We start from the raw sequence: 18,880 nt of genomic DNA, 5'->3' as shown, positions 1-18,880 counted from the left end.
ATCAGCCTGACCACGACTTTCTCAGAGATCCACTAAAGTCTGAGGTTCTTCCTACCCAGTCCTCCTCCCTTGCATTCACTGGAGTCAGACCTGCATTGTAGCCCTAAGGCTCTTCCTGCCTACTTGCGCTCTCTCCCCCCATTATCTTCCTTGGGTGTTTTCCAAAAAAAAAAAAAAAAAAAAAAAAAAAAAAAAAAAACTTTCACCGTTAATTCCACCTTAGTGTCTGCCTCCCAGAAGATTAAGCTGGTAAAGCTTTTCAATGATTATTGACTGACATCACAGCCAAAAGAAGGATGGATCTGATTAACATGCATCTAATGTAAATTAGTTAAGTCCTTAGCTTTCTAAACAAATACATTTTTATAATATCTACTTCTGCATTCCACAGCTGACCTACATTTCCAGGTTTCTTTTAGTTTCTTGGATGCAGTTTCTAGCTTTATAAGACAATAGCACAAGTTTCTAACTGATAGCCAAATAAATGATCAATATGTTATAGGCCAACAGACAATTTTTATACATCATTTTTATATATTCTATACAAAAGAATACCCCATATGAAGAATTCTTAGTAAAATAAAATACGTCAGAGAAACAGTCTGACACGGGGAACCTTAGTAGAAAAGAAAAAATTTCAGCCTGCAACCCTTCTAAGGCTAGAGTACATTCCCTTATGATGTCTCGCTTAAGCACAAGGACCCTTCAATACTTAATGTTGTAAACCTCAGAGAAGTTCTGAGAAGTCACCTGTCCAAGGTAAAGGGCATAGGCAATACTGAACTCAAGTCCATACTGCTTCATGAGATGTCCACTACAATGGCATGTAATGAAAAGAGGTCTAGTAACTCTTTCTATTACATGCTTTTTCCTCTCTAATTTCACCATATAAAGCATTTTTTCAATGCATTTTGACTCATTATTATATTAGCTCTTATATTGTCAGGCAAAAAAAAAATATTTCAGTCAGTCACTGTCTGGTCACTTTACCTCTGATTTTATCGGAAATAAATTTCAGGTAGGGAAGAGGTGGAGAAAAAAATTATATATTAAATATATGTATATAAATAAATCAGCTAAACACATTTAAATTTGTTCCAATGATTATTTCCAAAATTACCTCTATATTTTTCTCTTATTCCTGTCTGGGGTAAATTTTGAGTATTTCACATAATTAATTCTAATGCTACTTATTAAGTAGACAAAATTTTTTTTAAAAAATCCCAATAAGAATCTGTTTACATTAGAGTTCAATACCTCTGTTGCTGGCTGGTTTGCACTGCTGGCTGGCTTGATGATTTGTATTCATGATGTGTATATTTGTTAGGCTTCTTTTTGTGAATATAGATAAAAGAACCTATAAATTTCGGCAGGGTTAACTTTATAAAAATGGAAAGTTATACAAAACTTTATAGTAAATTTTTAATATAAAGCTCCTTATATTAGTTACTCATGGGTAAGGGGTCTTAAATTACCTGAATAAGGGAAAGAATGTCATCACAGAATGAATACTGCTGAAAGCTGTCCTCTGCTTATTTTCCCAGACGTGCCTCACATTTCACTATATATCTGAGAAATTTGAGGCTGTTTGGGGAAGGCCTCTTAAAGAACAAAACTGTTGAAGGAAGAAAAGGAGCCCCATAATCATGAGAATAGCAAGAAAAATTGCTATAAACAAGTTGCACCTGTTTAAATCCTGGGCTTCCACTTCTTTCACAGCCTAGGAGTAGCACTCCTCAGCGACTTTCAGGGGTCCATAAAATTGGGCATCTTTGCAAGATAAACTTGCTGTAGTTAAGATCAGCCCTTTCTGTTCTTTTAAGAGCCAAAATTCAATATATGAATTTTTCTGTGAAAAATAGAATTGTCTATAGAATTGTCTATTAAATTGTCTATGTAGAAGAATGACAGTAAACGTTTGGGTAGTGCAAACTGTGGGACTTTAACAAGCTTTTACTGAAGACAGAATACATCGTTACTTTCTGCAAGCACAAAGGAAACACAATACCTTTGATTTATACCAAAGGAAGAAGCAGTGAAGAAGCAGCAAAGGAGCTCAAAAAAAAGAGTAGCAGGGTATAAAAATTGTAATAAAGCTCCTCCCCTCACATTAGTCCTTCCACTCCCTCCACATAACGGTGTATGATTAATACTTAAAGGTGGTTGTACATCTGAGAACTGGAAGAAAAGATTACATAAAAATAGTTCACTCCAAATATTCTTAGAGTAAATCAGTATCAAAGAAGTAGATATACTGGTATATGTACTCAGTAGTAAATTTATAAACAAGCATTTATTTTTCCTCTAAATGTGGAAAGTCAATTGAGCATAATAACCCTAAAACATATGAAATTGTTTCTTCCAATTCACAAATATTATTATTCACACATATCATTTAATCATCCCGGCCGGGCGCGGTGGCTCATGCTTGTAATCCCAGCACTTTGGGAGGCCGAGGCGGGCAGATCACGAGGTCAGGAGATCGAGACCAAGGTGAAACCCTGTCTCTACTAAAAAATACAAAAAATTAGCTGGGCGTGGTGGCGGGCGCCTGTAGTCCCAGCTACTCGGAGAGGCTGAGGCAGGAGAATGGCGTGAACCCGGGAGGCGGAGCTTGCAGTGAGCCAAGATCGCGCCACTGCACTCCAGCCTGGGCGACAGAGCAAGACTCCGTCTCAAAAAAAAAAAAAAAAAAAAAAAATCATCCCATCAATGTTTATCAGGCCTTCTCACATCACAAGTAAAAAACAGAATAGCACTGTCTTATTATTGCTGTCAAATAAACATCACTAACTAGTAAGGAAAGAAGGCTACAGAAAGAAGCAGCTAGCTTGCTATTGAGTCTAGAATTACAAGAGTCTAGAATGGAATCAACAAAAATTGATAGAAAGCCTCCTGCAGATAACTACAAAGTGAGACCCCTCCTCTGGCTTTTTAGAGGGATGGAAAAAATTATCCATAAATTTCTCAAGGGAGATCATAAGATAACTGAATACAAAGTGCCATGAAGATTCAAGTAGGGAAAGATATCTGCTTGTAGGGGACTCCAGATGCTTTGTGAAGGAGATGGAGGTGGACCTTCAAAATATGTGGTGTGTGAGATTGTAAAGAAGGTATTCTAGTTAGCAAGGACAGCCGAAGCAAGGTCCTGGGGTCAGGGAGAGACACTCTGCCTCTTTCCCTTATTCCTACCTCAACACAAACAAACGCATAGCACCGTTACTTCACAAGCTCTTTCCATGGAGATGCCTTATCACTGTGATGAATGCTCATGTACAAAAATCTTTTATACATTCAGGCAATTATTCTGTAGGATGGAATGCTGGAAGTGGTTTTGCTAACTTGTAAGATTATGAACATGTCATTTTAATAGATACTACAAATTACTTTTCTAAAAACTTGTACCAATGTACTATCTTTCTCTCTAATGGTATAGCAAAGGCCCTTTTACCCATACTATTTCCATCACTGGATATTATGTGTCTTATTAATTTTTGCTCATATGATGTTTTTTACCTGCTTTTTCTTCTTCATTAGTAAGGTCAAGGATCTATTTATATGTCAAATGGCTATCTGAAATCCATAAGTTGTCTTTTCTTGGTCTTTCTATATACTTTGCCATTTTATTTGTCAATATTTATAGGCAATTTTATTTTGTTGATTGATTTGCAGAAGGTATTGGTTCACTAGTGTTACTTTTCATTTTATGTGCTACACTTATCTGTCTTCCTCAAACTCCTCCTCTATCCCCCACCCAATTGCCCTCACAACTTCTGCCTTTTAAGATATCTTTTACCTTTCATAAGATTTTATATAATCAAATCTGTTGATCTTTTCCTAAGATTATAAACTTATCCTTTGTATTTTCTTTTAAATCTTTAACGTTTTCTTTTTTACATAGAAAGCTGCAATTATAAGAAGTTTGTTTTTATATGGTGAGAATTAAGGCTCCAACTTAATTTTCTTACAAATAGATAATTGCTTCAGTACCACTTAGTGGAAAAATCATCTTTTCTCTATTGGTTTGAAATGCCACGTTTATCCTGTATTATTAATATCGTACTCTCTATTTTTTTTAAATTAGCAACGTATCTACACTTCTCTCTCTTCTAGATTACAAAAATTATATGGACTTAAGGAAATTCAGGGTTCCAATTCTAATAAAAAGTCTGTAACTCCATTAATCGAAGCCAAAGTCAGCAACTTGAAAACATATTCAGGGCTTCCCATGTGTTTTGCAATCTGCCTCTGTCACCAGCTTTACTATACCCTCCTCAACAGTATACTCTACGTGGCACATGGCAGGACACTAAGCAAATATTTGCTGAATGAGTTAATGTGCAACAGTGAGTTCAGCTTACTCAGATAAAAGTATATAACTTAAGAGTTATCATGTAATCAGCATCAAGTTTCAGCTTATTCATGATAATTCCTAGAAAGGGCAAGTGATAGTTTGTATTACTGAAGGAATTTGACAACTTCACTCCGCTACTAAAATAGACTATCTCCCAGAAAACAATGTTACAGTGCAGTTGATGGGCCCCTCACGGTGCTGGCCACTCCACTCTTCCACTCTCCAAGACAACCATTATGTACCTAATACTCTCTCCCCAAATCTCCAGAAGCCCTCCCCACCAGAAGAAAACTTTCCCATTTTCCCACCACATTCCCATGCACCTGCCTTCCCCGCTGTTAGAATAAATGCTCTTGATTAGGAAAACCCTCCCCCTCTCACAGCTTACTTACTCAAGAACTTTTTATCACCTCTCTTTCCTGGGCCATTCCTCACTTCTAACATCATTCTCATCATCATACAAACTGAAAATACCTTCATCTTAAAAAAAAAAAAAAAAAAAAAAAACCTTCTTGTTGGCCCACATTCCTCTTCATCTACCACCACCACATTTCCCTTTGCCCTCTATAGCAAAATTCCTTGAAAAAGTGCCTGTAGTAACTGTGGTGTTTTGCCCTCCACTTTTCTTCTTCTTGTACATATTCCAAGTTTTACTCCCCACCACCCCTCTAAATTTATGATTGGGGTCATCACTAACATCCACATTGCCAAAAATTACAGTCGGTTCTTAGTGCTCAGCTTACAACCTCTGTCAGCAACACATGACACGATTGATTACTCTGTCCTTAAAATAATTTCTGTACTTAGCTTCAAGGACACCCAGTTCTCATGGTTTTTTCACATTTTACTGGCTGCTCCTTCTCAGTCCCCTTTGATAGATTCTCCCCATGTCTCTTATTTCTACATGTAGGAGTGGCCCAGTCCTCAGTCCTTGAAACTCAAGGTAGTTTCAGCTAGTTGACACCTTAAATATCTGAGAGACTCCTAAATTTTTGTTCACCATATACAATCTTAGCCCTAAACTCAAAACTCTTATACAACTACACACTCAACATTTTCACTTGGATGTCCAATCAATGTATCAACATGGTCAAAATAAAAATAAAATAAAATAACAGAAACAGCAAAACCCTCCCCCTCTTTCTCCAGCATCCATCCACTCAGTTACCACCCTAGCTAAGCACCCGTTAGCTCTTGCTTCAGTTACCCTAAAAACCTTCTAGCTGGTCCCTATTTCTATTCTGCCAAATTCTCACTCCGCCAGTTCTATTCTCCACAAGTAGTTCTCATGATTCACTTAAATTCTAACAGGCTATGTAACTTCTCTACTCAAAATTTCCCGTGGTTCCTCATCAACTGGAATAAAACCCAGTATCTTTCCATAGCCTATAAAGTTGTGACCTAGGTCCTCCCTATCTGTCCAACCTTATCTCTTACCAAGACCCCGTCACTCACCATTTTCCAGCTAAAACAGACTATCCTATAAATATATAAATAAAATGGTGCCTTGCTCTGCTTCATATACCCATCAAACTAATTTCTACCTCAGCATCTCTGCATTTGTTCTTCCCTCTGCGTGAAACATTGTCTCTGCAGATATCTGTATAGCATGATTCTCATTTCATTTAAGTCTCTGCTCAAATACTACCTTCCCTCTATTTTTTATCTCAATTTATTTTTCTTCATAGTACTTAGTACAGTCATCCCTCTGCACCTATGAGGATTGGCTTCAGGACCCCCACTCCCAGATAGCAAAATCCATGGATGCTCAAGTCCATGATATAAAATGGTGGAATATTTGCATATAACCTATGCACATCCTCCTGTATATTTTAAATCATCTCTAGATTACTTATAATTACTTATAATATCTAATGTAAATGTTATGTAAATAGTTGTTACACTCTTGTATTGTTTAGGAATAATGACAAGAGAAAAAAAGTCTGTACATGTTCAGCACAGACACAGCCATCCTTTTTTTTTCCAAACATGTTCAATCCCTGGTTGGTTGCACCCATGGATGTGAAACCCACAGACATAGAAGGCTGACTGTACTACCTTACATTCTATTACACATTTATTTATTATCAGACATCTTAACTAGAATGTAAGTTCTATGAAAGCATAGATTTTTTAAAATCCACTTTTGTATCCTCAGAACTTAGAAGAGTGACTGACACATAATAGATACTTAATAAGGGTTTGTTGAAGAAATGAGTAAACAAATGAGCAAATATACAGTCTGTCCATGAATTTGGCTTAATGATCCTAGCTTAATACATAATCCAAGAGGAAAAAACTGTTTTTGAGCATTACTCACTTTTCGTTGTTTTACAGAGTCCAATTTTATGAGCCAATATGAAGCCACTTTGGTTTTATGATACTTCCAGTTATCGATGATCTGTTTGGAAGGAGGAACATTAAGAAATTTACAGGTTGAAACCCATTTTTTAAATTAATTTGTGTAATGAAAGCACTATAATATTACTTGCAACAAATAATGCCAACTTTCATAAAAAGACATGTGCAAAGATTTCTAATACAAATTAAAGAAGTCATCTACATCCAAAGCTTTCTATTCTACTTGTATTAAGAATACAATCTCTGTGGCCCACACCTGTAATCCCAGCACTTTGGGAGGCCGAGGCAGGCAGATCACTTGAGGCCAGGAGTTCAAGACCAGCCTGGCCAATATGGCAAAACCCCATCTCTACTAAAAATATAAAAATTAGCTGGGTGTGGTAGTGCAGGCCTGTAATCCCAGCTATTTGGGTGGCTGAGGCACAAGAATCACTGGAATCCAAGAGGTGGAGGTTGCAGTGAGCTGAGATTATACCACTGCACTCCAGCCTGGGCAACAGAGTGAGACACTGTCTCAAAAACAAAAACCAATCTCCAATGAATGAAAGTCAAATGTCTTCAAGCACATAAGATTTGGCAAGAAATCCAAGACATAGATTTTTCATTTGTATTTTAGAGGCTGATTTATGACATCATTCATAGTAATAAAATATTGAATAATGCATTAGAAGGCAGCCTATATAAAATGAGAATTCTACTTTGTTTTGTTTTTTGTGCAAGTCTGCAAAACTTCTGAATATATAGTCTTGTAATATATACTGTAGTAAACAGATTAAAATATTTACCACATATAGTGAACACACAGTAAACAATTTGATGTCTGCTATAATTATTAATTATATTTTATTAATTATATAAGCCTATATATATTCTTTATAGAACAATCATGATAGTCAGAAATATTAGTTTTACTCTCCAATTGTTTAATTTTCTTCTACCTGATTCAAAAAGATGGGATATAACTACTATCTCTAAGAAATATATAAAATAAAGTGCTACAAAGTCATTAGCTATATGTAGAAAATTTTATCAAATAAGATGACATAGGTAAATAAAAGCACATCTAGCATAATACTTAACATCCAATGCTTTCTTTCATTTCCTTTGATGTAACTAAGTAGCACCTAGCTTGCAAACAAGTTACCATTTTCACTTTTTAAAAATATATATAACAACAAAATATATAATAATTGGGGGCTTTGCTTATGACTGTGTCATCAGTACATAATATAAATTGTAATTATGGGTATTTTTCAGGAAGAAAGTCTCTTTTATTGTTGTTTGTTTGCTTTTTGTTTCTACACACTTACTTTAGACAGGTCTAAAGTATATGCTAAAAAACGAAAATGCCAAGTGCATGGCTGTAGTTTTTATCTTATAACTGGCCACTAGATGGTGCCTTCTCCTCTGGAAAAAAAAAACCATATATATATAATTTATAAAATTGTATTTGTAAAAAAATATATGGCCCAAAATACATTTTTATGTATTTATAAATACACATGTGGCCCCCAAAAAACAAGGTTCTATTACTGAAGGAAAGAAAAGGATGTTTGAATGAAGAAATGTAATCTTGCGTGAGGAAATGCTCTTTCACCAAAATTATCTGAAATAACTTGGACCCTCTTTCTAAATTAGGAGTAAGTCACTGATTTTAATGTGAATTTTAGGACCCTCTGACATTTTAGAGTGTTCCACTGGGTGGTGCACATGTGTATGTAACCAGAAAAACACACAGCTCAGCATTAGTCATTTCAAAAATCTGACCCCCAAAATGTGACATTCAAGGTGTCACATTCAAATATTCTTGACATTTTATGCCACAGCCCCACATTTTTCATCATACCCCATTCCATATTAGTTCTTTCTAAATCTTTATAGCAGCAGGTTTAACATGATATTTGATTAATCATTAAGAACAATAATTATTTAACACTAACTATTCTCACTTGATGAAGCAGACTTATCATTAAAATAGCACTATATACTAAAAGATATTTTGCACTGCTGATTATAATCTGATCTCACTGTTCATGAATTGTAACAATTAAAATAAACCCCTGCATTTTCTAAAGCTAGTAGAGGTTGAAAAGAACATCAATTAAATTTACTATGTCATTGAGCATAATGCCTTCAGAAATAAATTTTAATATTTTAAGAAGAATAAAAAGGTACCAGCTCCTTGGCATTTTAGATACATCAGATACTCACATCTTCTATCAGAAGTTCTGATTCTGCATCTGACTTTCCTGGAAACCGGATCTTCATGTCCTTGAGAACAAATAAGGTCTGACTTGTTAGATCATCTTCTTGTTCTTTTGTTTTCAGTTGCCGCAAAGACTCACTCTTAAATTTGAAAGAATACAGATATTTGGAGGGGGTCTTATTTCATTGTGCCAGTATAATCTGAAAGATATTTCTAGGTAAAAATGATGCACTTTTAACTGAAAACAATAACAATGAAAAAGGAAGAAAATTTTCTTTTACACTTGTGAATTCATTGGATTAAATGGATATGAATCCCAAGAGTGTCTTTCACACTTCCACAAGGTTATACTTATTTAGCTCAAAGTACTAAAATAAAAATATAAATACTTAAAAAGGACTTCCTGGTCAGTTTCATCTGCTACATATACCTTAGGCAATTTTTCTTGATTAGAAAAAAAAATTCATTGTTACCAAGTGAAATTCACTCACTTGTATTTCCTGACTTCCCTTTGGAAACACGATCCATATTAAATAAGCAAATTAAATAAATCCTTAGTCTATGTGAAGGTAGTCAGAGCTATCTATTTGAGCATCTAAAAGTAAGCCTTCTTACAAACTAAATTCACTACTTTTTCAATACCAAATCTCTGGGATTCATGCTAACAAGGGAATACTATGTTAATTTAACATACAGAACACATTATAAATAACATTGTACTTAAGTGTTCTAAGGAGAATTTATCATTTTTTTAACCTATTAATCAACTGTCCCATTAAGTAAAATTTTCCAAATTTCCTCAAATTTAAAGATAGACTGCATAATACACTGCAAAACCATACATTTCCTCCGGTAATTTTCAGTAATATTATCCTACTATATCAGCAAATAGAAAATAAAATAATGCTCTTCTCAGTGTTCATCTTTGAGTTCTGTGATAGAGTGAAGTCTGCACTTTTTAAGAGTCATACTAAATTGTAGGCTAAGCTAGGTGAATAATCAAATTTCAAGAGGTCATGAGTTGAATTATGGAAAGGATCTGAGGTTCAGTCTGTCCTCCTCTCATCTGATCCCCTTTGCCTGAGTACAGAGCTCCCTGTAATCTTGAAAGAGCAAAACAGACGACCTACCACTTGAGAGTTGGTAGAGCAGGCATCATTACTGTGAGGCAGATGCCTCACGTAGGAGGAAGCACGGTTTAAGGAATGTGACCGAGATGCAGAAGTTGGCCGTGACACAGATATCATTTGTTGAGCCGAAAATGGGCGGGTGTCCCCACTGGAAGGTGACTGAGCAGAGATGGACCGAGGGCAGCTGACTGAACGTCTTATGGAGCCTATCAGTGATGGAGAAGAGGGATACTACAGTAGCAGTATTAACACAAGTTTTTCACTGTATGAAGTCTATATAAACTAAAGATTATAGCGGCTAGTAGTAAAGTGGCAATAAATGTCAAAGCATAGGCATCATCAAGAGAATATGAGTTTGGAATACATTTTTCAACAACAGTGAACTTGTTGCAGAAGAACCCCTGTGATGTATAAAAAATGGCCCTTGTGGGAATAATACTATCAACAATCCTTCAACGTTACATCCTCAAAACATGAGATAAGAGAACCAGAAGAAAGGAAAATTAGCATTTATGGAGCACCTTCTATAAGCCAGGCATTGTGCTAAGTGCTACACTTTTATCTTAGTCCTCATGGAAACCCTCTGAAGTAGGGATCTCCATTGCCCAGAGGCTTAGAGAAAGAACTTTTTCAAGGTCATACAGCAAGAAAGTGGTCAAGATCAGGTTTCAATCCTGACCCTATCTAATTCCAGTGTCTTCCCTTTTTCTATAATACCATGATGCTATCCACTATCCCTTGAGATTTGACTGGTCACTCACAAGAATCTGTGTATAGGTTAGAGATTGAACATTTTACAGCAAGATTCATAGGGAGGGCTGGAAAGGAGTATAGAGAGTGTACAGGCTAAATAGGTTAAGTTATAGAATTTAGAACCCATGAGGAAAAAAACAGTAATAAAACAAAAGAAAAATATACAGATTATCCTAATGGAGTTTAAATATAGAATTGGTTATTATAAAGAGTAGTACTGAACAGAGAGTATTCTAATTCACAAGAGTAAATAATTTTTTTAACTAGGTTCAATTCCAATAGACAAAGACTTAAGTAAAGAAAAAAACGTATGGAGCTATAGGGTTGTTATCAGAACAAATATCTAAGAGAAACCATAAAATATCTTCCCCAATGCATATTAAGAACATCTAATAAAGAAAACCAACTGTTCCAGATAAATTTTGACTCCTGACACAAGGAAATAGATCATCACTCAATACTATCAATATTTTTATTGTTTTTCAGTTCCTATGGTCTATATATCCACTGTTCTGTATTCTTTCTCTGCTTGGGGAATATATCTTCATTAGTTAAATAATTTAGTAAAATTCACATGAAGCCAGGTTGAATACCCAAATATTTCTCTTCATTAGCTGTTGAAAAAAAATTTAAACCTTTATAAAGGGAATAGACATAAGCTTTATATTTAGGGATGTACTTCTAAATTAAATTTTGGAGAGTACAAAAAGGTATACTTATTAAAGCTATAAAAGATTTTTAAAAACTTCTCTTTGTTCCAATGATTAACTTCCTTCTGAAGCTGAAACTGTCACCGCTTTTCAAAATGACACTGCTTCTATATTTCTAGAGAAGGGCTATGTGAGGAACATACCACTGGTCAATCTTTTTTTTTTTTTTAACGAAGAACTGCACATATTTAATGTGTGCTGAGAGCAAATTTATACTGAGAAAATACCCAAGGCATGTGCTAGTAACTGCACTGTAGTCCCCTACTCCCTTTGAGGGGTTATGGTAATGGTTTGGTTGTATATAACCTGATCACTGGGCAGAAGGAAAATATCCTTTGTCTTGAATTATCACAGATTACTTTTCTTTCTTTCTTTTTTTTTTTTTTTTGCCTACACATGCTAGAAATTCAGATAGAATAAGTAGCTAGACATGCCAATGATGTTTGGGTAGGTTCACAAAAAATCTTTGTAACTTGCATATCCGTTTGAAGCTGAAATAAGTTTGAATTTTTCAAACTATATACAAGAGAAAGTGTTACACATAATCTGGATTTTGTCCTTGATCATCAGCATCACTCTGAAGACAAAACTCAAGTAGGATTTGTGGCTGAAATGTTCCTTAATGTAAGATTAAAGAAAGAATAAACACAAAGTGAAAGACTTGTTACAATTCCTCGTGAATATAAAAATAAAATATAACTAATAAAAAAGACATGTAATTAAATTAGGCTAGATTTCAAATGAAAATTCATACTTAAAAACATTTTAAAAATCTGTATATTTTAGTGCACTATTGTCTGATATCAATTTGTTAACCTATTGGTCTGAGAACAAAGAACAATCTCAGAGTTATAAGAATGTTAGCAATTTTTTCTCTAACCTGTCCTCATCCCCCATCAGTTCATGCCATTAGGGAGGTACACATCAGCTAATAGGAAAGGGAATTAAAAACTGACCAAATTTGGGCATAAAAACGTCAGCTTCTAAAACCAACACAGAGCCATACTTACACAAAGACACACTGAAAGTATTTCAGGAATCCTTAAGAAAAAAGGAAGCAAATGATGAAATAGCTTACAAACTGTGTAACAGGTGCTCAATAAACATTTCTTAAATGAATGAGTAAATAAATAAATGAAATGGAACACAATACATTAATTCCCCTCCAAAGACATAAACCCGGAAAGATATGAAGTAGTAGCACGTTTCTTTAGAGAATAACATATAAACAAAGACCATTCCTCTAAAAGCTTCATCTATTGGTTCTTTATTCCTCATGCATTTTGCCGTAAGTGTTTAAGGCCAGTTTTAAAACATCCACATTATCAGGGAAGTTAACATATTAAATACACTGCTGAGGGTAGAAAGGGCTCAGAATTGTGTTCACTGCATTATTGAGCTGGTTCCTTTAGTGGAACCCTAGGACAGTGGAGCACGAGGCAAATTGAGATATGAGAGACAAGGGTTCAGATAAGTCCTGGACTGGAGGCAGCATTAGGAAGGGGTTTTCCAACTGAATCTAGGCAAACAGCAATCCCACACTGGACATTTGGAGATGAAAGAAAAATCACAGACACAATATTGCACATTTGGAATTGAAGAATAAATGAAAGAAGAGACAAAGGAAGAGAGAGAGAATGTAAAAAGAAATACAGACAGAAGGAGAGAAAAGGAAGCAGAAAAGGAAGGAGATGGAGCAGCTGGTTGGCTGCTCTCCTAAGTAGTTCCTATGCATCATAAGCCCTGACTTCAGTACTCACCCGTGATGAAAATGGGAGGGAATGAAACTTCAACTATTTCACAATTATGTAACTTACAGATACATTCAAGTCAGATGCCTAGGGATATACATACTTTTTGAAAACTATATAATAAGTGATAGTATAAAACAAAGTGGGTGAAAGAAGTAGAGAGGCAGAAATTGAATGAGAGAGAATATATTGGCTTAAGAGACACATAATCATCAGATCAGCCATGAGGCACATTTTACAAAACCCAGGCAAAAATCTGGCACCTAACAAAAACGATGAAATATAAAAGAATAGATCCTTAATCCAGCCCTTTCGTTTTCTATTTGCAGATCTTGAAAGGGATTAAGGGATGTGCCCGAGTCTGGTTAGGGAAGGAAGTGGGATGGAATCCAGGTCTCCTCACACACAACAGAGTACATTTGGCCCAAGGACCTTTTACTGGGTTTAATAATTTCAGTTCCATAATTCTTTATATAACATCTAAATTAGAAGAAATTGACTTACTGGGTTGTTGAATTAATTTGTAGTGGTTGGAGGGTTTAAGATTATATGTAACTTGCTTTTCTCTCTTCTTATTTTGGTACTCTTCTTTTTCATTTTCGTCAGATTCTGAAGAGCTGCTGCTACTATCATAACTGCTGTCACTGCTGCAGTACTTTGTCCTTTTCATTATCTCAGTACTCTCAGGCATAGAACACAGAGGCTAAAAAGACGGAAATGTGTTATTTTGTTAGAATTCTTAAAAAAGGTTTATTGATATGATTAGTTACTATTTTTAATTTCCCCCTATGCTTGCTGCTTTTTACTGAAGGTTGAGAATCCCCCCAAATACTATTGCTGCCATGCTGCTTAGCCTACAGTGCTATGCATTGATTGTTGTTTCTGCAAAATATTCTTTCTTAGATGATATCGTCATGATGAAGAATATGTTGTTCCTACATGATTGGAATAGAGGGCCAGAGTATCTATAAACAAAGAATAACAAAATAAAGGGAAAATATTTGAGATAAAAAAATAAAAATAAGAAATATAATCAGCTTTTTTCATTCCATAAGAAAGATTACTCATCAAGACTCAGAGATCTACCTTTGTCATATCATTAACGTTCAGAGTTACTCAATAAATGTGTATGCATGTGCACGCGCAAGTGCATCCATGCGTGTATGTGTGGTGTGTGTGTGTCTGTGTTTGTGTGTGTGACGGGGTGGAAGGAGAAAGAGAGACAAAAAGGATAAAGAGAATAAGAACACTAAACATTGCCTGTGAGCCTATCCATTCAGACAGTGTGCAGCAAGAAGTTAGGTATCCCTTACATGACTAACTGGCTATGGATATTTATAAAAATAAAATTTTTAGTTAACTGTCCACTTTCCAAACTGCTCAAGAAGAACTGATGTCTTTTCTCAGAGTATTCCTAACTCTGGCACGTAGCTTCTGGCCATAATAGAGTGACATAACTTTTCATTGCCCATGCTACATTTTAAAAATTAATAATATAATATGAAGTTCAGTATGGGTAAATTTTCATGGGGGAAGGATAAATTCCTCTAATAGAGAATGGAAAATCTGTAAAGATTGAAAATGCCATGCTGTTACGTGTTACCATCCCTATTAGAATCACTTGTTTCTAGTCCTCTCAATCAATGTGTTTCCAATGATGCCAACTGAAGGAATGGAAGAAAAGGGATGTGGGACAGCTTCACATCAGAAAGAATGTGCATAACCAAGAACAAGACAGTTTTATAACTCAGTCATTCTAAGAGACTATTTATTACACACACCATATGCCTCCTATTCCTGATGGGAGAGGTTCCTTCAGTTGTATACTAGTTGCTTGTTTTCTGTTAAATCAAACAAAAATGTTTTGATGTTAGCATACATTATAATGAAATCCTTGGATAGCATGGGGATTTCACTGAAAGAAGGTATACCCTCTAGTGTAACAGTGTAGAATAAAAATAAAGACAGAAATAGCATTTCATGAAGTGCTTGGAATACAGAGTGAGCCAAAAAGCATGATCTTCTTAAATTTACAGTCTTTGCAAAGGATGAAAAATAACCAAAGCAGGAAAGTAGTTTAATTCACTAAGGTACCAACTTGTGTTTAAAAGCATGTGCTCCTTCTGATGGTCTACTATTTACTAAGTACTGACAATGTTCAAAGAAATATGCATAAAAACATTTACCAGTAACACAATCATCAAACATTTTGACAATCTTGGGGAATATGAATTCTAGAGGAAGGTTGTTTCCTCAGAAGTTTAGCATACCCAGAAGAAACAGTGGCACAATCAGGCTTGCTAGTAGTGCCTTCCTTCATGTAGCAAACAGCTTTAAGTGTTCTTAAAGAGCTTGACTACATAATGAGTTATTCGACCCTATAAAGAATCACAAGGGGAAACGTACAGCTGAGCCTTTGTGTCTTATATGCACTTGGGACTTTTTGACCAATACACTGTTCAAGCAATAATTAACTAGCAGTCACAGCAACATAAACTCTAAATAGTGTCTTAACTACAAAATGGAATTTGTAAACTGGCATTGAGTTATGGCACAACCATACTACTTATTTTTTATGTCCAATTTTATTATGAAGTAGGCTATATATAAAAAATGTATAAATACGTGAAGAATAAACACCCACATGCCTATCACCCAGCTTAATAAAAAGAACATTGCTAATATTTTACTGCAATTACTTTTGCACCAACCTAATACTTTATGTGATATTTATTATTTATGTAGCTAATGTTTCTTAGATTCTCAAATTAGTGAAAAGTTACTATTTCTCCTACTACAAGTACCAGTTTTATTTAACTTTGATTATCTCCAATTATTCTTCTACCAGTAAAGACACTGGAAATCAATGTTTGGTGTGTGATACCATCCCTCTAAAAAGGAACGGCTGTTTTGAAGTTTGGCTCACTTTGAACCCTTGGTAAACAACATAAAATTAAAAGTTAAAAAGATTCTTCTAATTCAGACTGATTATGCAGACTTCAACAACTTTGAAATATAGCTGGCTTTAACAACTACAGGAAATATCTAGTTCATTTCATTTCAACAAATACATTGTTAGTTTCCACTACTTGCCTAGAATGAAAGGGATTGAACAAATCAGACAAAGTGAATTCTCCTTCCTCCCAAGAGGTTATAGTTTTGTTTGGATGACAAGCCTTATATAAATGAAACCCAGGAAAATATAAGACAATATAAAGCTGTCTCAAGGCTTCTGCATTTGCCATTCTGCCAGAAACACTGTGCCTCCAGGGCATCTCATGTCTGGTTTGCTGAATAGCAATAATTAATATACAAAGCTTAGAAACTTCCCAGTGTTTCCCAAAGTGATGCCATGACTCATGCAAGTATTCACTTTTACAGATACTCTAAAATACATTTCTTCCAAAGGAAGTATCAATGACATATTCTACAATGCCTCAATATAGAGCACATAATTCGGAACAGTCTCTGACATCCAAGATCTCCACCAGATAAGTATCTTATCTGTTAACCAGGCTCACCTGTATCATTTCACTATCCAAGAACCTTCCACTTGAGTCATACCAAACTTTTCATGTTTCTACAACATCCTATAGAGTATCATAACTCCATATCTTTGCCTTTAATGTTCCGTCTACCTTCAATATTCAATGTTCTTCCACCTCTTTTTTTTTTTTTTTTTTTTTTTTTTTTTGTGAGACAGAGTCTTGCTCTGTCGCCAGGCCAGAGTGCAGTGGCGCGATCTTGGCTCATTGCAACCTCCGACTCCCAGGTTCAAGTGATTCTCCTGCTTCAGCCTCCTGAGTAGCTGGGACTACAAGCACACGCCACCACGCCCAGCTAATTTTTGTATTTTTAGTAGAGACAAGGTTTCACCATGTTGGCCAGGATTGTCTCAATCTCTTGACCTCGTGATCCGCCTGCCTTGGCCTCCCAAAGTGCTGGGATTAGAGGCGTAAGCCACCGTGCCCTACCTCTTCCACCTCTCTTAATGCTTAGAGCACTACTCATTTTTCAAGATCCAGTTCTAATAGCACGACCTTTCTCAAGCCATCCACATGCTACCAATCCCTTTCTTCTCTATGCTGCTGTAGCACTTTACACTCCCTTTATTATAGTACTTGCCACATTACTCCCTGGTTTTTTATTTACCTGTCTGCTCTTCTACTAGCCAATGAGGTTCTTATGGATATATTTAACAAATTGAACTAATGGATTTTGAGAACCTACTGTGTGTCACACACTGGCTAGGTTCTAAGAATGCAAAGATGAAAATCTACTTGCTACCCTCAGGAACTTGCAACCTCATACTGAGGCAAACATGCAAATAATTACCTATCACAACTGCTCTATAAAAGTGTTATTTATGGAACAGCAGGAGAAACAAAGAAGGGAAGGTCTAAGCCTAACTGGGGAAATGAGGGAAGGTTTCACACAAGCAACAGTGATTCCGCTGAAATAGGAAGGAGCCTCAAACAACAAGCCAATGACTTTTTTTTTTTAGTAGGAAGACATTTCAGAAGCATGGAAAAGCATGAAAATATGACAGAACAAAGCTGGAGGCATCACACTACCTAACTTCAAACTATACTACAAGGCTACAGTAACCAAAACAGCATGGTACTGTTACCAAAACAGAGATATAGACCAATGGAACAGAACAGAGCCCTCAGAAATAATGCCACATACCTGTAACTATCTGATCTTTGACAAACCTGACAAAAACAAGAAATGGGGAAAGGATTCCCTATTTAATAAATGGTGCTGGGAAAACTGGCTAGCCATATGTAGAAAGCTGAAACTGGATCCCTTCCTTACACCTGGTACTAAAATTAATTCAAGATGGATTAAAGATTTAAATGTTAGAACTAAAACCATAAAAACCCTAGAAGAAAACCTAGGCAATACCATTCAGGACATAGGCATGGACAAGGACTTCATGTCTAAAACACAAAAGCAATGGCAACAAGAGCCAAAGTTGACAAATGGGATCTAATTAAACTAAAGAACTTCTGCACAGCAAAAGAAACTACCATCAGAGTGAACAGGCAACCTACAGAATGGGAGAAAATTTTTGCAATCTACTCATCTGACAAAGGGCTAATATCCAGAATCTACAATGAACTCAAACAAATTTACAAGAAAAAAAAACAACTCCATCAACAGTGGGCGAAGGACATGAACAGACACTTCTCAAAGAAGACATTTATGCAGCCAAAAAACACAGGAAAAAATGCTCATCATCACTGGCCATCAGAGAAATGCAAATCAAAACCACAGTGAGATACCATCTCACACCAGTTAGAATGGCCATCATTAAAAAGTCAGGAAATAACAGGTGCTGGAGAGGATGTGGAGAAATAGGAACACTTTTACACTGTTGGTGGGACTGTAAACTAGTTCAACCATTGTGGAAGTCAGTGTGGCGATTCCTCAGGGATCTAGAGCTAGAAATACCATTTGACCCAGCCATCCCATTACTGGGTATATCCCCAAAGGATTATAAATCATGCTGCTATAAAGACACATGCACACATATGTTTATTGCAGCACTATTCACAATATCAAAGACTTGGAACCAACCCAAACGTCCAACAATGATAGACTAGATTAAG

At 35.7% G+C, this 18,880-nt stretch overlaps 1 protein-coding gene across 1 annotated transcript in view; it reads right to left on the bottom strand.

The window, feature by feature from the left end:
- Positions 1–18,880, bottom strand: part of TTLL7 (tubulin tyrosine ligase like 7) — a 134,449-nt gene that overhangs the window by 28,048 nt on the left and 87,521 nt on the right. Inside the window, exons 14-17 of the mRNA XM_032151572.2 lie at positions 13,770–13,968; positions 10,052–10,257; positions 8,927–9,061; positions 6,675–6,755 (exon numbers count right to left, since the gene is read on the bottom strand). Coding sequence (XP_032007463.1) covers positions 6,675–6,755; positions 8,927–9,061; positions 10,052–10,257; positions 13,770–13,968 — 621 coding nt within the window. The remainder of the gene's footprint in view (positions 1–6,674; positions 6,756–8,926; positions 9,062–10,051; positions 10,258–13,769; positions 13,969–18,880) is intronic.

This window comes from Hylobates moloch, unplaced genomic scaffold (assembly GCF_009828535.3).
Source record: "Hylobates moloch isolate HMO894 unplaced genomic scaffold, HMol_V3 SCAFFOLD_5, whole genome shotgun sequence".
Classification (NCBI taxonomy): domain Eukaryota; kingdom Metazoa; phylum Chordata; class Mammalia; order Primates; family Hylobatidae; genus Hylobates; species Hylobates moloch.
Note: the sequence above shows the minus strand (reverse complement) of the source record. Positions and strands in the feature narration are given on the sequence as shown.